The following is a 21,454-nucleotide window of genomic DNA, read 5'->3' on the forward strand; positions in this document are numbered from 1 at the left end:
GAGAGGTGTAAGGTCTAATTCTTTGAACATACTGAAGTAAGGAGGCCAGGTCTGGCCGGTGCCATATTGGCCACATGGTGGATGGTAGGGTCTGGCATCTTGTCTTCATGCTGGGGGAAGGGAATCGAAGGGTTCCCTTCCCCACCCCACCCCATCACCTGCCTCCCAAGTAATGGGCGTGCCTGGAACCCTGGAGACAGGAGCAGGCATTTGGCTGATAGGTTACTGAGTCTGTCAGTTCAGTGCCCGGGACTGGGAATTTCCTGAGGATCTGCCCCCTGTGCCGACCTATTTAAACCCGGACCAGCCTAGTCATCAGGACTCCATGCCACGTGTGTCTCTGTGATCAGGTGCTGTGTCCTGTCTCCTGGCTCGTCTCCAGTCATCATGGCATCCCAATTCAGCTCTCCATTGGAGCTGAACTGGCTTGTTGGTATTGTTTTTGTTATCTCTTTCCTCTTTAGCATGTTTCCTAGCTGTGTTGTATGTATTTGCGTGCTGCAGGCCTTTGTAACAACTGGCGGCCTGCAGCCCATAAAGACTCCAATATTATGTATTTTAAAATGTGGCTTCTGGCATGATTCACCTTACAACAGTACTACCACTTAGCTTTCCATCTCTGACCCCAGTAACTTAAACTTTTCAAAGAATCTTGGGAAACTGGAAGCCAATGGGACTCAGGTCCTAGCCCAATGCTCTCCATGTTTGTCCCTCCACAGTGTGTCCCAGCTATGCTCTCAGAAGGAACAGAGCATGGGGTCCTCGGGGCCACATCCACTCCACAGAACCATGGTGAAAAGGTGACCATCAGCGATCTGACCTGGGGCTGGTGTCCTAGAAGGGGTACAAAGGAGTGACAGGTGTGGGCATCCAATTAGCTGGGAACCTGGAGCAGAATGGTTTAAAAAGGAGCTGGGCCCTGGAGGGAGCAAGAGTAGGTACAGACCACAGATAGTCCCAGGGGTTCCAGAAGTGCACCCAGCAGGTAAGGAGGAAGAACCAAAGGATGAAGAGTAGCCTGGGACTCCCAGGCAGCAAAGGGGGCTACGGGCAGGTTATAGAGCAATGTCAGGCTCTGGGATTGAGGTCGTAGGTGAGTTACAGCCATTAAGGACAATGCCTAGGGGTCTTGGCACTTAGGAGAAAGGCCAGAAGTTGCCTTGTCCAGAGTCCCAGAGAAGGCTGGCTCTGCTCTGATGCCTCATGCTCAGTCAGAAGCAGCCTGTGAAACCAGGGAAGATGGGGTGCCTCCTAGGGAGGAGTGAGTGGGGTGAGCAGGCTGGGAAGCACACTCAGATGGAGAGGAAAAGCAGACAGGAAGAAGAGGCAGCTTCAGGAGGAACTGGTCATCACCCAAGAATTACTCAAAGGCCTTGACAAAGCACCTCTCATTCTGGGCAGTGTGTTTGTATTTGGTGAGCCTGCTCTTGGAATCTTCTAGGGTTGGGGTGCTCAGAAGCAGAAAGCAGGGGTTGGCCTCTGTTCTGGAAGGGGGGTTATGGCACTCCCCTCCTGGAAGAAGCCCACAGAGTGCTATCTAGAGTCAGCTGCCCTTCCCCTAGCCTCAGCTCCTTCTTGAGAATGTGCTTTTTTGAGGACATTCTTCTCAGCTGGGTGACCCCAGGCACCGTATCAGACCATCTAACATGGGATCCTGCACACCACAGCCAATGTTCAGTGTCCACTGCAGACTGACTCAAGTCTTGCTCAGCACTGCTGACCCCTCTCCCCTGTATCCCAGCTTCCAGGGGATGTTCCCACAGTTGGGCTGAGTTGGAAAATAAATGTACAGAGAAAGGTAAGAAACAGAAGGAATGCTTGCCTTTTGCTGCTCTGGATATCTCTACCCAGCATATTTCGTGACCTTGAACACCCCCTGGAGATACCCTGCTCCCTCCCTCTGCCCACTTCTGACTATCCCTCTGATGTCAAACATCCATGAGTCAGGAGCCCCAAACAGCTGGGACAGGGTGATGACACAGGAAGGCAGTGGTCAAAGATGATGGTTCTGCCACAAGAACCCATCCGTATCTTAGCCCATACTCTTAGGACTACATCATAGAGACCCCCACAGACCATCACAGGGAGCCTTGGCCCTTCCCACTGTCTGTTTGTGACCATTCTGCTCTTCTAAAACTGCCATTAGTGATGAGGAAGATGAAAAGGTGTGTAGTGTTGGATGGGGAGATTCAAGAGGGAGAGGGATACATTCTAACACATTTTCCCCCCCTCTCCAAACATTTATGATTAAAGTCCTCTGTCAGGCCTTCAGGCTTTAAATACCTAGAAGCGGCAAAGGCTATTTTTAACAGGACAATGCCAATTTTGAATTGCAATTCTAAGGGCAGTGGAAAGGATTCTAAAATGGCTCTGCTGGCTGCCAGGCATTTCTACCAAGAGACCCATCACTGCAGAGAGGGCTGGTAAAATTAGCATTAAGTGTTTCATGCTATAGCTGGCACATCATTTTTAGGTTCAAGTTAGGATAATGCCATTTTTACTTGCTTGACTATTCTTTACAATATGCCTTTATATAACCTGAATGCAGTATATTCAGGCTCGTCTTATTGAGTGTGTAACCTAATTTTATTACATAAAATGATTGTAGAAACATAATAACTTGCATTCTGTTTTTACACTAAGGGTAGCCTGACTTCAGAGTTTCTGGAACTGGAGGTATAGCTTAGTGATACTATATGTGCTTAATTAGTATGTACAAGGCCCTGGTTGGATCTAGCACCAAAACCAAACAAACAAAAAGACTTGCTGGTAGGCCGTGGGCTTTCTGGATCTCAGCACCTTGTCAGCCAGATCTAGACCAGGTTCTACAACAGGTGTGGCATGTATGGTAGGCACAGCTGGGACAGGAGCAGGCTATGGAAGACTCTAGAAGTCAAGATGAGGAATGTGGAGTTTGTTCTAAAGGGACCAGGAGGATATAGCTTCAAGTCCGAGTGTTTAAGATATTAACCTGGAAAGACCACACAGGAAATATGGGAAGCAAGGAGACAATTCTCAAGGTCACTGTCATCATCTGAACTAAAAGAGAGTAAGAATCTGGAGTTGGGAGTGTAGCTCAATAGTAAAGACTTGTCTAACATGTGAGCCCTTGGGTTCCACCCCAAGGGACAATAGCTCTGCAAAACCAATCAACTAACAAACAAAATTATATAATCTGAACCAAGAAAAGGGCAGAAACGGAAGAAAAGAGGAGAATGATATAAGCTAAATTTGTTTTGTTTTGTTTTGGCAGTAGTGGGGTTTGAACTCTGGCCCTGGTGCTGTCCCTCAGCTCTTCAGCTCAAGGCTAGCGCTCTACCATTTGAGCCACAGTGCCACTTCCAGTTTTCTGGTGGTTAATTGGAGATAAGAGTCTCACAGACTTTCCTGCCTAAGCTGACTTTGAACTGTGATCCTCAGATCTCAGCCTCCAGAGCAGCTAGGATTACAGGCGTGAGCTACCTGTGCCTGGCTAAGCTAAACATCTTTAAACACTTTTTATTTGTAGATGGCATTTTCCCAAATTTTATTTATCTATTTAACTTACTGAACTCTTCTTTTGTTGGACACTTGAATTATTGCTACTTTTGCATTGTTATTTTAAAAACTCCATAATGAACAGCTCTGTAGATAAAGCTAGACTGTACTTAAGGTTGAATAGAATAGACAAATAGAAAATATCAGGGAATAGACAAATAGAAAAAGGAATTACTGGGCCAGAGTGCCTAAATTGTTTTCAAGTTCTTTTTTCTTTTTCTTTTGGTCAGTCACGGGGCTTGAACTCTGGTGGGTAATTGGAGATAAGAGTCTCATGGAGGGGCTGGGAAGGTGGCTCAGTGGTAGAGCGCTTGCCTTGCATGCATGATGCCCTGGGTTCGATTCCTCAGCACCACATAAGCAGAAAAAGCCAGAAGTGGCTATGGCTCAAGTGGTAGAGTGTTTACCTTGAGCTGAAGAGCTCAGGGACAGCGCCCAGGCCCAGAGTTCAAGCCCCATGACCGACAAAAAAAAAAAAGCGTGGACTTTTGCCAGGCACCGCTGTCTCATGCCTGTAATCCTAGCTACTCAGGAGGCTGAGATCTGATGATCACAGTTCAAAGCCAGCCTGGGCAGAAAAGTCCGTGAGACTCTTATCTCCAATAAACCACTAGAAAACTGGAAGTGGTGCTGTGGCTCAAGCTGTAGAGCGCTCGACTTGAGCTGAAGAGCACAGGGGTAGCGCCCAGGCCCAGAGTTCAAGCCCATCACCGACCAAAAAAAAAAAAAAAGTTTCATGGAATTTCCTGCCCAAGTTGGCTTTGAACTGTGATCCTCAGCTTCCTGAGTAGCTAGGATTACAGGCATAACCCACCAGTGCCCAGATGGTTTTCAAGTTCATAGTATACATTTCAGAATTACTTTCTGGAAAGTTCCTTTCCAGAGAAGTAGGAAAATCCTTTATATTGCCATTTTCTAGTTAAACCTGGAATATTTACTTATTAACTTGATAGGATGACATCCTGAATTTCAGTGCTCATCTTTGATGATTAGTTTGTTGAATATTATCCCTTTTCATTCTAGCTCCCATCTGTTCATGCCTTTTTTGTGTCCTGTGCCTCAAACTTTTTAGTATTTCAATCTTGCCACTCTACCCTCAAACTATTTATTACCTGCTACTCATGTATAAGTTTGAATTATTTATGTGTATGTGTATGTGAATGTGTATCTTGGTAGTAAGACTTAAACCCTAAGCCTTACACTATCACTCAGTTTTTTTGCTCACAGTTGGTGCTCTAATACCAAACTATGTCTTCAGTTTTTTGCTGGTGAACTGGACCTAAAAGTCTCATAGATTTATCTGCCTGGGCTGGTTTTGAATCTTGATTCTCAGGTTTCAGCCTTCTGAGTAAGCAGAATTATAGGTGTGAGTCTTGTTTTTTGGTAGTATTTATTTTTGGTGTTTGCCTTTTAAATTTTAATGGTTTCTCTCTGGACATCAAAATATTTAAAAATTTATATAATAATGCTATTGATTAGTCATTTTTCTTTAAAATTTCTCTCTTTTAAACACAGTCCTTCTAGATAAACATTTCACCGAAGTGTATTTTTTGTTTTGCTTTATCAGTCATAGGGCTTGAACTCTGGGCCTGGGGGCTGTCCCTGAGCTCTTCAGCTCAAGGTGAGTGCTCTACCATTGAGCCACAGTACCACTTCTGGTTTTCTGGTGGTTAATTGGAGACAAGAGTCTCACAGACTTCCCTGCCTGGGCTGGCTTTGAACCATGATCCTCAGATTTCAGCCTCTTGAGTAGCTAGGATAACAGGTATGAGACACCAGCGCTTGGCTTGAAGTGTACTTTTAATAAACAAATTGCTGCAACCTGGCCTCTCAGTAGGACCTGGTGGTTCCTCCTCACTTTTTAAGTGAGTCCAGGAAGACTGGGTAAGTTGCATTCAGGGCTGGGCTAATTCTTTACAGCCCTAAACTGTGTGAAAACATCTATGTTAGACAGTAGCATCTAATCTCTTCACTGCCACTGGAAGAGCAGTCTGTCCAATAGCCTACCCATTATCTTTTTCATGAAATTACCTTATATTGTTTTTTTCCTAACCATATAATACAGCTTCTAAAAATCTCTCTTCCCCTCCTCATACAACTTACCCATATCGATGGCGACCCACATCACGGATGAGCCTCTCTGAGAGATAGGCACCAATGCGATCTAGTTTTTCTGGAGCTGAGAGTGCATAGAAGGTCAGCTTCTCCATGTTGGTCTTCACCAGGCCATCCTGAAGAAGACAGATGTCTCAGATTTACCACAGCCAGTCTATGGCAGAAGGGCTCATAGGCAGTAGACAAGAGCTCAGTTGAGTCCCCATTTGTAAGTGCTTATTAAGTGCATCTTAGATAATATTATAGGGACCAGGAAAACAGACCTGGGTCCTGACCCCCAGGAAGCCACACCCTTGCCCTGAGTTTGCTAGCTATGAATATATAAGAATAGGGACAGAAATAGGTGTGTGCATGTGTGTGTATATGTGTGTGGGGGTATATTCATGAAGCTATTTATATTTGTGTGTGTGGGTATATACATCCATGGGTGTGTGAATGAAAAGCTGTCATTAAAAGCAACTCAGAATATGGATAAACATAGAGCACGAATCTAACTAAGGGACTACTTAAGAGGAGAAGAGAAAGGGGAAAAGATACAGGGTGAAAATTTTTTGAGTTACCCTGCAACTATATATGAAAACAGCATAAAAAACCTTAATGAAAGCTGTTGAACAATAGGAGGCTTGGGGAATGGGAAAGAGAAACAGGCTTTGTTGGGGGTCGGGCTAATGAAGGTGAAAAAGGATGAATATGATCAAAATAGATTATCTACATGTTTGGAAACAGAACAATGAAACTTGTTGAAATCATATTAGGAAGGGTGGAGGGAGGGGAGGGGAGTGCTGCAGGGAGGGGCGGGGAGGGGGGCAGGAGATTGATTGGAATACAGTGTAAGCATGCATGAAAACGTCACAATAAAATCCTCCTAGCTAATGCAAGCTAATTTAAGGGAAAAAAGCAAGTCAGAATTAAGACACATCAAGTCAGATATCCATCACCAAGACATAAAGAAGGCAGATTTGCAGCTCTTAAGGAATTCTCCAGAGGATGCTAGAAATTCGATCGGCCAACTGGCCCATTCAGAAGAGGCCATTGATTCCCTGAGAGCAACTCAACAACATCAAATCCTGACATTTCTTAGCCCACAACCCATAATGTAGTGTGACATGTGGCGTGGTGGCTTGGAAGCCAAGAAGCTAGGCTTCCCATGTGAGCCACCCAGACGCCTGGCAGATGCCAGAGGGAGCAGGGGAGACACACAGGCCTCTAGCCAAAACCCCAGACAGAGGCACACTTCCCCTAAACAGCAGGGGGTGATTTCCATCCTAGAGAGTAAGCATCAAAAGGCAGGATTAAGAAAGATGTCTCAGTCAGAGACCAAAGCCCAAAACAGACTTCCTTCTGCCTTCTGCACAACCTGCCTTCTGAGACAGCCAATGCCTGCATCCTCCAGATTCCTCTGGGTCTCTCTCCATTCCCAGGCTGGGGTCCAGAACTCCATTTGTCAGGGCAGGCCTCGTGGTCAGGGATCTCAGGGGCCTGCCTTCCCATTATAGTAGATCGCAGCACCCAGCCTGGATGGTGAGGGCTATACCACCTGCCAGAGCTGTGACCCACCTCAGGATCCTCAGGGAAGATGTTGTCAACTAGCCTTTTGTACCTGGGGCGAAGGGCACCACAGCAGCCGCACACACCTGGAGGGGGGAAAAGGAAAACAACGACAACAACCCATGAGCAAAGCCTTGGGGGGATGGCAGAAACCTGGGAGCCAGGACAGACTCAGCACTACCTGTGAGGATATAAGGCCAGAAAGATGGTGAAGGATGGAGGGGCTGTTGCTCCTCCTATTATTCCCCTACTTATTCCTTGTACCTTAAGACATCTTCCACCCTCTTCTACTCCCCTCCTGTTGCAGTATGTGAAACTATAACTTAACAAGACTGTTAACTATCAACATCAGAAAATGTGCCTCGAAGGCCAGAAGGCCATGGTATTTGAATACTGTAGGCATGGGGAGTTGGGGCTGAGCCCCAAGCGTCAATCCAGATCATCCAATGTATGGTTCTCCATGCCACTCACTCCCTAGGCTCCACTTGTGACAAAATGGAAAAATGTGATACTTTTGTGTGTGTGAACTGGGGCTCGAATTCAGGGTTTGGGCACTATCCCTGAGCTTTTCCACTCCTTTGAACCAGAGTGCTACTTCCAGTTTTCTGGTGGTTCTTGGTGATAAGAGTCTCATAGAAAGCCTGGTGCCAGTGGCTCACCCATGTAATCCTAGCTACTCAGGAGGCTGAGCTCTAAGAACCATGGTTAGAAGCCAGCCTAGGCAGAAAAGTGTCCACGAGACTCGTATCTCCAATTAACCACTCAAAAATGGTACTGTGGCTCAAATGGTAGAGCACTAGCTGGCCTTGAGCACAAAGAAGCTCAGAGACAGCACCCAGGCCCTGAGTTCAAGCCCCATAACAAACAAACAAACAAAAAGAATCTCATGGACTTTCCTGCCCAGGCTGGCTTTGAACTGCAAGCTTCAGATCTCGGCCTCCTAAGTCGCTAGCATTACAGGCATGAGCCACGAGCATCTAGCTCTGAGCTTCTTTCTGCTCAAAGCTAGTACTCTGCTTCTGGCTTTTTTGGTGATTAATTGGAGATAATTGTCTCTTGGACCTTTCCTGTCCAGGCTGACATCAAACCACAATCCTCAGCTCTCAGCCTCCTGAGTAGCTAGGATTACAGGAGTGAGCCACCATTGCCTGGCAATGTAGTACATTTTGCTTCAGGTAAAATTGATTTTGGGAAGATGTCTTCCTTCTTGATCTTGGGTGCTGGGAGGTAATGTCAGGAAACCTATGATAAAATGAGTTTCAGCAAAATTGCTCCAGGTCCACAATAAGAAGTTTAATGAATAGAGGAAATGGGAACATCTGGAAACCAGCTCAGCTGCTTCATCTCCAGGCAGGAACATCCTAGCTGCACCAGCCCTGCAGTGAGGTGTAGGGGAGGGAGCACTGTGGAGGGACCTAGAGAGGCAGCCAGGGCCTGGGAAAGTCATCCTTTAAAGAAAACTAGGAGCCCCTATATCTCCCCAATTAAAGATGAATTCTGTTTATACAAGCATTCTACTTGATATGCAAATGTGCCTGTGAGGATTAAGCCAGTGAGTCATTGAGAAAAGAATGATTCCTTTGGTGGGAATTACTTCAGCCACACAAAGTGCTCTACACATGGCTGGTGGGAGGAGAGAAGCTGCTCAGACTTGGAAGGCAAGGGATGCCCAGCCAGGATGGGGGAGAGCAGCTATTTGAGCTCTAGGACTACCATGGGTATCAGGGAATATCCACAGGAATGAACACTGTTTCTATCCTCATTTTACAGATGAGAAAACAGAGGCATTAGCAGATTAAGTTACTTGCTAACAGATTAAGTTACTTGCTAGAGCTGCACAGTTCTTTTTTTTTGGTTGGTTGGCCATGGGGCTTGAACTCTGGGCCTCACACCATTCCTGAGCTCATTTTGCCCAAAGCTAGAGCTCTACCACTTAAAGCCACAGGACCACTTACCATTATCTGGTGGTTAATTGGAGTTTTACAAATTTTCCTGCCCTGGCTGGCTCTGAACCATGCATGATCTTTAGATCTCAGCCTCCTGAGTAGTAAGGATTACAGGCGTGAGCCAGCAGTGGCCAGCTTGCAGAGTTCTAGTAAACAGCCAACTAAAAAAAAAAAGTCTAAGCCAGGCACCACTACTACCATTGGTTCATACCTGTAATCCTAGCTACCCAGGAGGCTGAGATCGGAGGATCGTGATTCAAAGGCAGCCTGGGCAGGAAAGTCCATGAGACTTTTATTTCCAATAAACTCCCCCAAATCCAGAAATGGAGATGTAGTTCAAAATGGTAGGATGCTAGCAATGCCCAGGCCCAGAGTTCAAGCCTCAACACTGGCACCAAAACAAAAAAGAGGATCACATAGTCACAGAGCTAGGAAAACTCAAGGCACATATGTTAAGAGAGGAATAAGAGGACTGTGCCTTTCAGACTGGAAAGTGCCAAGTCTCTGGAGATCTTGTTAAAATACAGTCCATTTTAGCAGCTCAGGGTGGAGGCAGGCCATGTTGGCCCATCCAGCAGCCACACATGCAGACTGGGTCACGTTTGCAATCTGGCCTACTCATTTGGGCTCAAGTTCAAGACAGGCTTTGGGTTGAAACCTTTGTTCAAACAGTATGGCCTTAAGTAAGTTACTTAACCTAGATCTGTGCCTCTTCATATACATATTTAAGCTGATAATCATTCCCATCCAGGGGACCACAGGAGACAATGCATCCAGCAACTTCCTCTTGTTTTCCAACCCAGAAGAGAAGATAGAAGGGACAGACTAAAGCCAGCTTTAGCAGCGGGTGGCGGGGGGGGGGGGAGTTTTGTATGGATTTACAGGGTTTCTGGGAGCCACCTGAGCAGTGGATGACAGTGACAATCCACTCAGAGGAGACATGCAATGTGGTTCAGAAGGCAGAAGTGCAGCCCAAAGCTGAAGCGACAGGGCCAAGACAGGAGAAGAAGGGGCAGATCAAGCAGGACTTCTGCTTGCCACAAAGGAGCAGGAGGAAGACAGGAAATAAGAGTGTGGATTTTCAAGCAGTACCCTCCCCACAGAGAATAACAGCCCTGAGAAAGACCACGGCTGAAACCACGGAGGGCCCCACCTGCGTGGGACCTCTGGGCTAGGGCACAGGAAGCAGGAGGCAGTATGAAGGCTTGCAAAGTTGGCTTTCCCTTCCCCTCAGCCACTTCCTTACCGTTTCCCATTTCCCTCATTTCTCTGCCACTTGCCTAAGGTCCTCCAAGTTGGGACTGCTGTCTTCAGATGGCAACACTGCACTTAAAAATATCTCTTATTAGCATTCCTCTGAATATCTAGATCTCCTCTGGTCTTGGTGATTGAACTAATTCACAGGCTGCTGGGAGCCATCTTCCACAGGGTATGTGGATTTTTTTTAAATTAAAGCCAAGGAAAATATTCCTTAGCAGTAGAACTTTCGAGATCTTTGCATATCTGGGTATTTATATGATGAAACTAACATACACGTATCTGCAAACTGTTAACTCTCCAGTTTTGGGCTGTTTACTAGCTTGTTTTTAATTCTTTCCAAGCCAAGTTTTGAGAAAAATATAATAGCCTAGTTTAGGGGGGAAAAAAGTATAGAAAAACGTGTGTGTGTGTGTGTGTGTGCGCGCGCGCGCGCGCGCCCGCGTGCGCATGCACGCCAGTACTGGGGCTTAAACTCAGGGCCTTGTCATCTCACCGGGCTTCTTCTAGTCAAGGCTGGCACTGTACTACTGGGTCATGCCTCCAGCTGGTTTTGGAGATAAGAGTATCTAAAGATTAGCCTGCCTAGGTTGGCTTCAAACTATGATCCTCAGATTTCAGCTTCCTGAATAGCTAGGATTACAGGCAGGAACTACCAGCTACAACATTTTAGCATCCACTTTGCTTCTTTTTCTTTCTTTCTTTTTTTTTAAATGTGTATGTGCCAGTTCTGGGGTTTGAACCCAAGGATCCTTGCTCCTACTTGTCTTTTTCACTCAGCTGGCACTCTGCCACTTGAGCCACATCTCCACTTCCAAAAAAAATAAATAATTAAGGTTTGCTCACTGTAACTCACCACAGGATAAATCTTGAAAGCAGATGGATAACTATATAGCTGACCACATATCTAACTATCCCAATGAAAGAAATTGAATCACTGGAACCAACCAACCCAAGACCAGATTACACTTTACCTACATTCCCTTAGAAAGGGGCCAATCATACAGTTAGAGAAGTTTTCTGGAGGGTGGCACGCCCTGTGTGGCTAATGCACTTTCTGCATTGGCAGGTAATCAGAGCCCAGGGCAGAAGATAAAAATTCTCTGAGCCCCTGCTGAGCAGATGCCCAAACACTGGGAGCCAACGAAGCTCAGAGGGAGCTGGGAACACCCTAACACTCTTAGAGAGCTTCAGCCCAGGGCAGTGAATGCAAAAAAAAAAAAAAAAAGCCACAAGTCAGACAGAGAGAGCCAAATAGAAAACATTACAGTGAAACTGAAGACAGTTCATTGAAATGAGAATTTAAGTAATATGTTTGTACATATGTCTTTACTCTTGCTTCTGAGGGCATATATTCTATTAGTGCACAGAAGCAGGTGGGGTTTGACTCATAGCCACATGCCTATAAAGAATCATTTAAACTGGGCACCAGAGGCTCACACCTGTAATCCTAGCTACTCAGGAGGCTGAGATCTGAGGATCATGGTTCAAAGCCATCCCGGGCAGGAAAGTCCATAAGACTCTTATCTCCAATTAACCACCAGAAAACTGGAAGTGGCACTGTGGCTCAAGTGGTAAAGTGCTCACCTTGAGCTGAAGAGCTGAGGGACAGGGCCCAGGCGCAGAATTTAAGCCCCACGACTGACAAAAAATAAAAATAAATCACTTAATTCTGAGCCATTTTACTTCAAAAACTGAAGAGCTGTCACAGATCAGGGTCCCCTCTCCATCTCTGGGGACTCATTGGCAAATCCAATCAGAGTACACTAAAGGTAAATTTATAAAGGATTCTTTTTGCCAGCCATGGTGGTTTATGCTTTTTATCCCAGCTCTTTGGGAGGATCACAGTTCAAAGCCACTCCAGGCAAAAAGTTAGCAGGACACCTTCTCAATCAACAAGTTAGGTGAGTGGCACATGCCTGTCAACCCTGCTAGGAGGGAAGTGTAAGCAAGAGGTTCACAGTCCAATGCTGGCCTCAACGAAACTATGAGACCCTATCTGAAAAATAACTAAAATGGACTGGAGGTGTGATTCACTCAAGTAGTAATGGCGTGTGTGTGTGTGTATGTGTGTGTGTGCATGTGCGCACGCACACACACACACACACACACACACACACACACACAGGTCCTGGGGCTTGAACTCAGGTCCTGGGTTCTGTCCCTGTGTTTTGTTTTTGTTTGTTAGTTATGCTCAAGGTTAGTGCTCTACCACTTGAGCCACAGCCACTTCTGGCTTTTTGGGGCAGTTAACTAGAGGTAAGAGTTTCACAGACTTTCCTGCCCAGGCTGTCTTTGAACTGCGATCCTCAGATCTCAACCTCCTGAGTAGCTAGGATTACAGGTGTGAGCCACTAGTACATGGCTAACTGAATCTTTTTATGCCTTTAAGGAAAAGAAGGAAATTTTCGATGGGAAACTCTCTGATATGTAGCTATTACTGAAGAAAAAAAAAACCAACAACAAACTATTCACAATGCCCAGTGAATAAGACTTCACTGGCATCCTCCAACTTAAAACTAAGAACCATCAGACCGGCCGCCCCAGCCCCGTGCCACCCCTAGGCTTCATTCTGCCCCAGCCCAGGGACTCCTTGCAGCCTCCTGCCTCAGGACCCTTACAATGAAGATCCCACTCCCTTTCCTCTTGGAATGTTATTCCCTAGCTGGGAGAACCTCCTGGGCCACCATTCCCCTTAGCTTTCTGCACTGGTTCATTCCTTGTCACAGAACTTTTCCCCAGTTAACTCCATTTGTGTCCATACCGTGTGCCCTAGCAGGGGAGCTTCAGTGGGACTGTGCTGTACCCCTATGGTGGTGGAAGTATAGGAATGTGCTACAGACCTGTCAAATGGACTGTGATCCAACAGAAAAGCAAGGGTGGACTTCAAGGTCAAGGAGAGTACTGGAAAGCCATTAGAAAAAGTCCTCCAAGAGCTTGAGAGTTCACTCCTAAAAGGACCCTGGGGACGGTTCTGGAACTCAACACCTGGCACATCCCCCAGGGCTAAGATTGCCTGCAGGACCAGACCTGGCTCATGGGCCTGGCCACGTCTCCCTGCTTGCTTAGACTGGGAAGACATCCTAATCCTTGCCAGACCAGATCGTTCTTTTGTCCTGAGGAGAGGCACAGGTGTTGAAAATGCCCCTCTGTGCCTGGTCCTCAGCCTGGATGACCAGCCCTGGCCTGGCTCTGGCTGCCTGGCTTGGGCCAACCTAGGTCCCTGCCTCCCATATATGCCAGCACTGCTTTCCTCTGGTTCTGCTTGCTTGGTCCTGTGTCCTCGATCCATCTGTGCCCTTGGCCAGACATGGCCAGACCCACTCAATATGGCAAACTTTCAAACTCTAGCCTGTCTACTCCCAGGGAGCTCCATAAGATCTGCCAGACACACAGAGGTCCAAGGCCATCAGCGCCCCTCTGGATTCCTCACAGTCCTTCACTACTGCCCCCAGGGCCCTGTAGGCTAGTCTTAAAATCTCAAAACACCCCAGGGCTTACTGCCTGCTCTAGGCTAAGCTCTAGGCCCAGCACTTGACAATATTTCATATACTACTCACCACATCCCTATAAGGTAGGGACTATATTTGTAGTTTACAGATAGAGGCAGAATCAGACATGTTCAATGCCCTGTCCAAGGTCACACAGCAGGTGCCTTTCTGCCATGAGGTTCTGGTAGTTTTCCCATTATTTGCTCCCAAATACATCCCGGACCCTTTCTCAAAATCATTTCATTCTTTCCTTTGCCACTGCCACCGAGCTGCAAGTCTGGTCACCTGATACTTAGTGCTGTAAACCAGGTCATCTGGCCAAACTTCTTGCTTCATTCAATGCATTCTGTGTAGCTCTCAGGCAACTCATAGTCAAGCAGCCTGCAGCGCTGGCTCCTGCATTAACATGTCATCCCTCCTGTAGTATTCAGCCAGGTGTGCCCACTCAAGGTGGGGGCTGTGGAGTCCTCCACTTCCTCCACTGTAGGTAGATGTCTGGCACATTCTGCCCCAGACGCACACATCACCAAGAAGCACTGTTCTGCAGGGTGCTGGTGGCTCACATCTCTGTAATCATAGCTACTTGGGGAGGCTGAGATCAAAGGATCCGATGGGGCAAAAAGTCTATGAGAGTCTTATCTCCATTTAACCAGCAAATATCTAGCAGTGGAGGTGTGGTTCCAGTGGTAGAGCACCAGCCTTGAGCAGAAACTTAAGGGAGCATGAGGCCCTGAATTCAAGCCCTGATATAAGAAAAGGAGAGAGGGGAGAGAAGAGAGGAGATGGGAGAAGAGAGAAGACAGACAAGAAATGGGAGGGGGAGTTGGGGAGGGTGCTTCCTGTACAGCAAGACCAGGGTAAGAGGCTGGGGATCTGAAAAGTACAGCCTAGAAGTTGCAGGCCTGGATGAGCAGGCCCAAGGGGCCTTGCAGCATCTGGCACCTGTTGGCACCCCCTAAAGCTCCATCCCAGTGCATCCTGGGTGGGGGTATCCGCCTTCCCCTCGGCCAGTCCACCTCTGCATCCTTGGTGTAGGGTTACCTTACACATACTCCTAGGGCAAGTTGTTCAGCCTTATTCCAGTGAGTCGTTTCTCTCTCTCTACCCCCAGCCCCCCCAGCTCAACTGTAAGTCCCACACAGTCTCACATCCTCCCAACCTCTGTACAGTATCCTGAGCCCAGTTGGATAGGAGACAGCATGAGGGTGACCTCACCTGGCTTTGATCAGCGTGAGACTCAGGGAAGTCTCCTCTCCCAGCCCTGATTTCCTTCTAATAAACACTGACGTCAGTAACCCCATTCACCAGGAAAAATGCCTTTTCTCAAACTAGTCCATATTTATTTTCTTAGCTGCACAAGCTCCTCGTAAAGACAAGGGCTGGACTGGGTCATTCCTTTCAAAGCAAGTGGAATTCTTCTTAAACAATTTACAAAAAAAAAGTTTAACCCAGGGCACATGGCACAGATGCCCCTTTGGGATGAATTGGAGGAAATGGAACAAGGTTCAGAGAGAAGGGTGTGTCCACCTCCATCCCGTGCCTCCCAGGAGGAGCAGGTTTGTGTTCCAGAAACATTAATTAAGCTCCTGCAATGTGCACAGTACTTGCTGGAGTACTTGCATTCTGCCATGGAGGAAGCCATCGCTGCTTGGGGGCACTTGACCTCCACACACTTGGCCGATGGTATGTGACAATGGCCCAGGAAGTCTGGGAAACTGAGTCTGAGTCTAATAAGTCCCGGAAGGCTTCCTGGAAAAGGTGAGACCTGTGTTGGCTCCTTGGGAACAGGTAAGTCCTGGGGAACCCATGATATGAAAAGTTAACATCAATGGGAATTTAAAAAACAAAAACGAAAACCATCCTCTTTTCTCTTGCTTCTAAATGTTAAAAGGAATACCCTGCTCACAGGGACAGATTTGTAACATAGTAAAAAAATTATCAACATTGCTTACTCAGAGATCACCAATTTTTTGTATTCTAGCCTGTATCTGTATTTGAGCATATGTTTAAGCATATGCATAAAACTAGAGATGATAGGAGAGTATTAAAACTTCTTTTCCTCTTTGTATACTGCAAACGTTTACCATCTCACCGAACTGTTTCAAGACTTCATTTTAATGGTTGCTTATTATGCCATCTTTTGACCAGACCCTGATTTATTAAATCACTCCCTGTTGTTTCCAATTTCTTATTCATTACTCGGAGCGAGGCAGCCATTTGCCCTTGGTAATTAAAGTCAGGAAGCACACGGGCAGAGCCTGGTTTTGCTTTATTGACGATAAGGAAACCAGTGGCGCCATGTGGCAGCACTGATGCGGGGGCCAGCACCTGTCACTTGTTGGGTGGAAGGAAGATTCTGGATTGAAGAGACCCAAAGGAGAAGGGGGAAAGCAAATTTAGAGAAGCAGGCAGGGACCAGGTTTCCAGACAGATCTTCCTGGAAGTGGAATTATACAATGGCTGAGTTCTCCCTAGGGAGGCAGGCAGAGGGGGCTGTCAGGAGGCTGACCTTTCCAAGCTCCAGAGCTGCAAGGTCACCTCCATCCGGGCAATCTTAGTTAACCGACGATGGGAATTTAAAAAGAGAGAAATTGTGTCTGGTTCAATGTCAGGGCTGCAATTCCTTACTGTAGGCTTTCATAGGCTTTGATATTCTTCAAGCAAATAAGGTATTTAAAAAATGTTTTCTCATTTCTGAGTCACAACAGCAAAATCTGATCTCAAGCCAGGGGCTGGTGGCTCACACCTATACTCATAGCTACTCAGGAGGCTGAGATATGAGAATATTGGTCAAAGCTTTCAAGAGCAGGAAACGCTGAGACTCTTTTATCTCCAATTAACCACCAAAAGGCTGAAAGTGGAGCTCAAATGGTAGAGCACTGGCCTTGGGACAACTAAGGGACAGCGCTCAGACCCTGAGTTCAAACCCCAGTATCTGGGCACATATATGCACACATGAGTGTGTGCCCGTGGGGGGGGGCGTGCGCCCCCACACACAAACACATATACACACGCAACACAATTATCTCAACTAGATTCAGAGGTTAGACATTGTGTTTGAAACTGCAGTCCCATCTCTCGCAGGCTCTACACACTGAAGCAGACCTCTAAACCTTGTGTGCCTTGGCCTGCACATCTCCAAAATGGGACTAAGGATCTATTCAGAGAGTTGTGGTAGAAACTGATAGCATAGACACACAACTCTTGGCATTCATCATCACCATCATCAATGCTGCTATGCCAGCTCTGTGTGTGTGTGTGTGTGTGTGTGTGTGTGTGTGTCCTGTTAAGAAAGCCACTGGACATGGTGATCCATGACTGCAATCTAATACTTAGGAGGCTGAGACACGAGAATGGAGAATTCAAAGCCTGCCAGGGCTACACAGTGAGATCTTGTCTCAAAACAACAACAAACAACAAAGACAGGTGCAGGTAGCTCACACTTGTAATCCGGACTACCTAGGAAATTGAGATCTGAGGATTGGAGTTTGAAGCCAACCCAGGCAGGAAAGACTCTTATCACCAATTAACCAGTTTTATGGGAGATTAGTGGGGCTAGAAGCATGACTCAAGTGAACAAGCACCAGCCATGAGCAAGAAACACTAACTATGGACTGAGTTTGGGCCAATACCAAAAAAAAAAAGTCTAAATCCAGACATCACCTCTCAGATGCGAAAGGACAGAGCCCCATGGGAAACACAAGTGTAGGTCTGTCATTCTGACAGCAGCAGCTAACATGTGGGCTGGGCTCCAGGCTTTCTTTCATCCAATCTTTACAGAAAGTCTCTGAGGCTGATAACATCATCCTTGTTTTTCAGAGGGCACCAACCCAAGGCTCTTCTGTAGTAATGTTGACTTACAGAAAGGAAACATTGGAGGTCACTGCCTACAAATACCTCACATTGTTGGTAGGTAAAATTGGAATGAAAAATATATCTAACAGGAACATGGAACACATAATCAGGATCACACAAATTAAATGTTACACACACAGTGGGTTGCTGAGGAAACGGGACAGGAAGTGTCAGGGAGAGCAATTTTGAACATTATTTAAAAGAGAAGAATTCCATTGTATTGGGAGAAAAGAAGGCTTTTCATGTAGGAAAAGGCACAAGAAAAACATTTTTCCTGAGTGTAGTATTTTCTGTGTTTAACTTGAATTTAAAAAAAAAAATCTTGTGTGTGTATGTGTGTGTGTGTGTGTGTGTGAGAGAAAGAGAGAGAGAGAGAGAGAGAAAGTGACATTGTAATATTGTAATGTTATTGATCATCTTAGGAGCACAATGAACATTTCAGATAATACGTGTATAAAAATCAGAAGTCAGAGTTCAATGCTAAAGCTCCCTATTGTAACTCTTAAAAGACAAAGGAAGAAAATGAAAGATAAAAACAACAATGGGCTAGTGAGCTTTGAGGTCAGACCATTTTGATAGAGGATATGGTGGCTTTTCTTACGTAAAGAACATTCGGAAACTTTCAGATTAGATCTGTGCCTGCTTGGATTAGCATACCTGCAAAGTTTGACTTCAGAGATACCCAGAGCTAGCAAAATGTCTTGGTTGTTGAAATTCTTGGTGAAAATGTTACTTTAAATTTGAAGTTCTCTACTCACAGTCTTACTTTCCCTTTGCAACACATTTTTTTTTTTTTGGGTCCGGTCGTGGGGCCTGAACTCTGGGCCTGGGTGCTGTCCCTCAGCTTTTCAGCTCAAGGCTAGCGCTCTACCGCTTGAGCCACAGCACCACTTCTGGCTTTTTTCTTTTTTTTTGCTTATGTAGTGCTGAGGAATGGAACCCAGGGCCTCATGCATGCAAGGCAAGTGCACTACCACTGAGCCACCTTCCCAGCCCCTGCAACACATTTTAACATAGTGTTTGACAATGTATTGTTTGTTTTTGTCTTAAGGAAGTATTGTTTTTAGCAGACATTTCATGACTAACCATCACTACAAAATGTATGCTTCATTGAATGTGAAATGTTTTGGCAATCAGGAGAGCTATTGCACCACATTCTGAAAATCAGAGGGCTTTCAAAGCAGGATAACCCTGTCATAAAAGTTTGTCAAGGTGGGAGGGTTGGGGGAGGATGGGTTGGGAAGGGGAAACAAAGGAGGAGGCTACAATGCTTGATAAGAAATGTACTCATTATCTTGCCCATGTAATTGTAACCCCTCTGTACAGTATTTTCACAATAAAAAAAAGTTCATCAAATCTTGCTACATTTGTTGTATCCTCCCCTCTTCTTCTTCTTTTTTTTTTTGGTTGGTCGCGGGGCTTGAACTCTGGGCTTGGGTGCTGTCCCTGCGCTCTTCAGCTCAAGGCAAGTGCTCTATCGCTTGAGCAACAGTGCCACTTCCTCTAGTGGTTTATTGTAGATAAGAGTCTCTCGAACTTTCCTGCCTGGGCTGGCTCTGAACCGCGATCCTCAGATCTCAGCCTCGTGAGTAGCTAGGATTAAGGCGTGAGCTATTGGTACCTGGCCAGGATTATTATTTTTTTGTCTATAACCGTTGAAACCCAAACCAGCTTTGGGGATAGTCTCAATGTCAAGTTCCAAGTGCTGATAACGAAGCACAGTGAGGAGGTTAATGCTGGGTGATGCTGGATGAAGGTTCTGGGAGACCTCCCTTTGTGTTTCTTTACAATGACCCAAAAATTTCTATTGCAAAATAAAGTTTATAAAACGTTGTGTATGGGCTGGGAAGGTGGCTCCATGGTAGAGTGCTTGACTTGCATGCATGAGGCCCTGGGTTCAATTCCTCAGCACCACATAAGCCAAAAGAAAAAAGCCAGAAGTGGTGCTGTGGCTCAAGTGGTAGAGCGCTAGCCTTGAGCTGAAGAGCTGAGGGACCGCGCCCAGGCCCAGAGTTCAGGAACCATGACTGGACCCCCCTCCCCCCCAAAAAAAGTTGTATATAATGCAAGCAAAGATGCTTCCTCTGGACATAGGTGGGAGCTGGGGTTGGGCCTGATCTGGTCAGGGGAGTACAAGAGTATACTCCCCTTATACCATTATGCCAGAGTCTCTCCTCCCTTTTGAATAACAACCAATTGAGCACTAATTTGGCTCCAAATGAAGTGAGGAAGATTTGCCAACACATATTGAGCACCGCCATGGGTGCTCATAGTGCCAAGGGCTGCCTGGGGATAGGAAGCATTACCAAGACAGAGGTGTGGTCATTAGACTCTTAGTCTAGATGTCAAGAAGATACAAAGATAAGGGCCTGGAGTGGCCTTGCTTTTCTTGAAAAGTCTCCAGGGCTGGGTAGGCAAGGAGGATTTTGCAGGAGAGGCAGAAGTCAGGCAGAGTCTTGAAGGATGTAAGCCAGCAGGTGAAGATGAGGGAGAGGAACTCTCGACTTAAGAGAATCTGTTAGCAAAGGTGTCACATGAAAGTGGCCTCAGAAGTCCTTGTGGCCTCAGAGTCCTTGCTGGCTCCCACCCAAACTCGATGTAGATCAGTCACTCAGTAAAAATGGTTGAGCACCTTAAAGAATATTCACAGAAAAAGGCAATGTTTAAAGAATGATCTACAAGCAGGGCATGGTAGGAAACACTTGGAATCCCAGTACTCAGGAGGCCAAGGTAGGAGGATCATGATTTTAAAGCCAGCCTGGAGCACATAGTAAGTTTGGCGGCCAACATGAGTTACATAGTAAGACTGTGTCTAAATAAATACTGAAAAACCCAAAAGAGTGAGCTTCAATATTGGCGCTCCAAGTAAGACCTGTACTGTCATGCAGATATCTCATAGCCAGAGAAAGCATGTATTGGAATTCAGCAAAACTAGAACCTCACATATATCAACCAAACCATTAATTGCCTTTGTAGGCAAGAGGCACATAAAGAACCTAGTATGTGCTGTACTACAGTAAGCACCATTACTGTACACTTTCATCCTATCTCAGATGCATTTGTTTTTCCTGCTGTTGAACTATCATCTAATTGGCATTTTAAACACATGCTTCAAATTCCAGTGAGAAGATCCACAGTGGCCACAGAACCTTTCCCATTTTCTTTGACATTTATCTTGTTTACACTCCCATATATTGGAAAGAATGCATGCGTATTACAGATGCTCCCCCTTCCTACTTCCAAGAGATTTCCAGAAGTGGATCAAAAGGTATGAACATCTGTAAGACTCATGATTTTCACTGAATCTTCAGAGACGGGGTGAGGCTGTTTGCTTGAACCAGAGGCTTCAAGCAACAGGACCTGGAGTAGATGCCTGGCTGCCCAGGTAAGAAACACAGCCCTGGTCCTGGTGGTAAAGGTAGAAGTTGTGGTAGTTAGAGAAACATGGACAGCAGAATTTGGGTTTACAGAGAGTGGAAGGGAGATGTCTTGAGAAGGAGCTGAGGTATGAGAAAATAAGGTGGAAGTCAGGCTGGAGGCAAAGATCAGAAGCCACAGTGAGAATAGCAAAAGGCTTGAAACTAGTGATAAAAATAGGGGTGCCCCCAACTTTCAACAGGGCATCAGTAGCCACATGGGTCCAAGAGCTGAGATAAACACAGAGGTGCAATGCCTATGTGCATTTAGTCATATAAAATAATATTT

General features: G+C 46.1%; 1 protein-coding gene across 1 annotated transcript in view; it reads right to left on the bottom strand.

Moving 5' to 3' along the window:
- Efr3b (EFR3 homolog B (S. cerevisiae)) overlaps positions 1-21,454 on the bottom strand; it is an 80,895-nt gene that overhangs the window by 35,196 nt on the left and 24,245 nt on the right. The window contains exons 2-3 of the mRNA XM_013013609.1: positions 7,210-7,286; positions 5,641-5,768 (exon numbers count right to left, since the gene is read on the bottom strand). Coding sequence (XP_012869063.1) covers positions 5,641-5,768; positions 7,210-7,286 — 205 coding nt within the window. The remainder of the gene's footprint in view (positions 1-5,640; positions 5,769-7,209; positions 7,287-21,454) is intronic.

The sequence above is a fragment of the Dipodomys ordii genome, unplaced genomic scaffold (genome assembly GCF_000151885.1).
Source record: "Dipodomys ordii isolate 6190 unplaced genomic scaffold, Dord_2.0 Scaffold20, whole genome shotgun sequence".
Taxonomy (NCBI): domain Eukaryota; kingdom Metazoa; phylum Chordata; class Mammalia; order Rodentia; family Heteromyidae; genus Dipodomys; species Dipodomys ordii.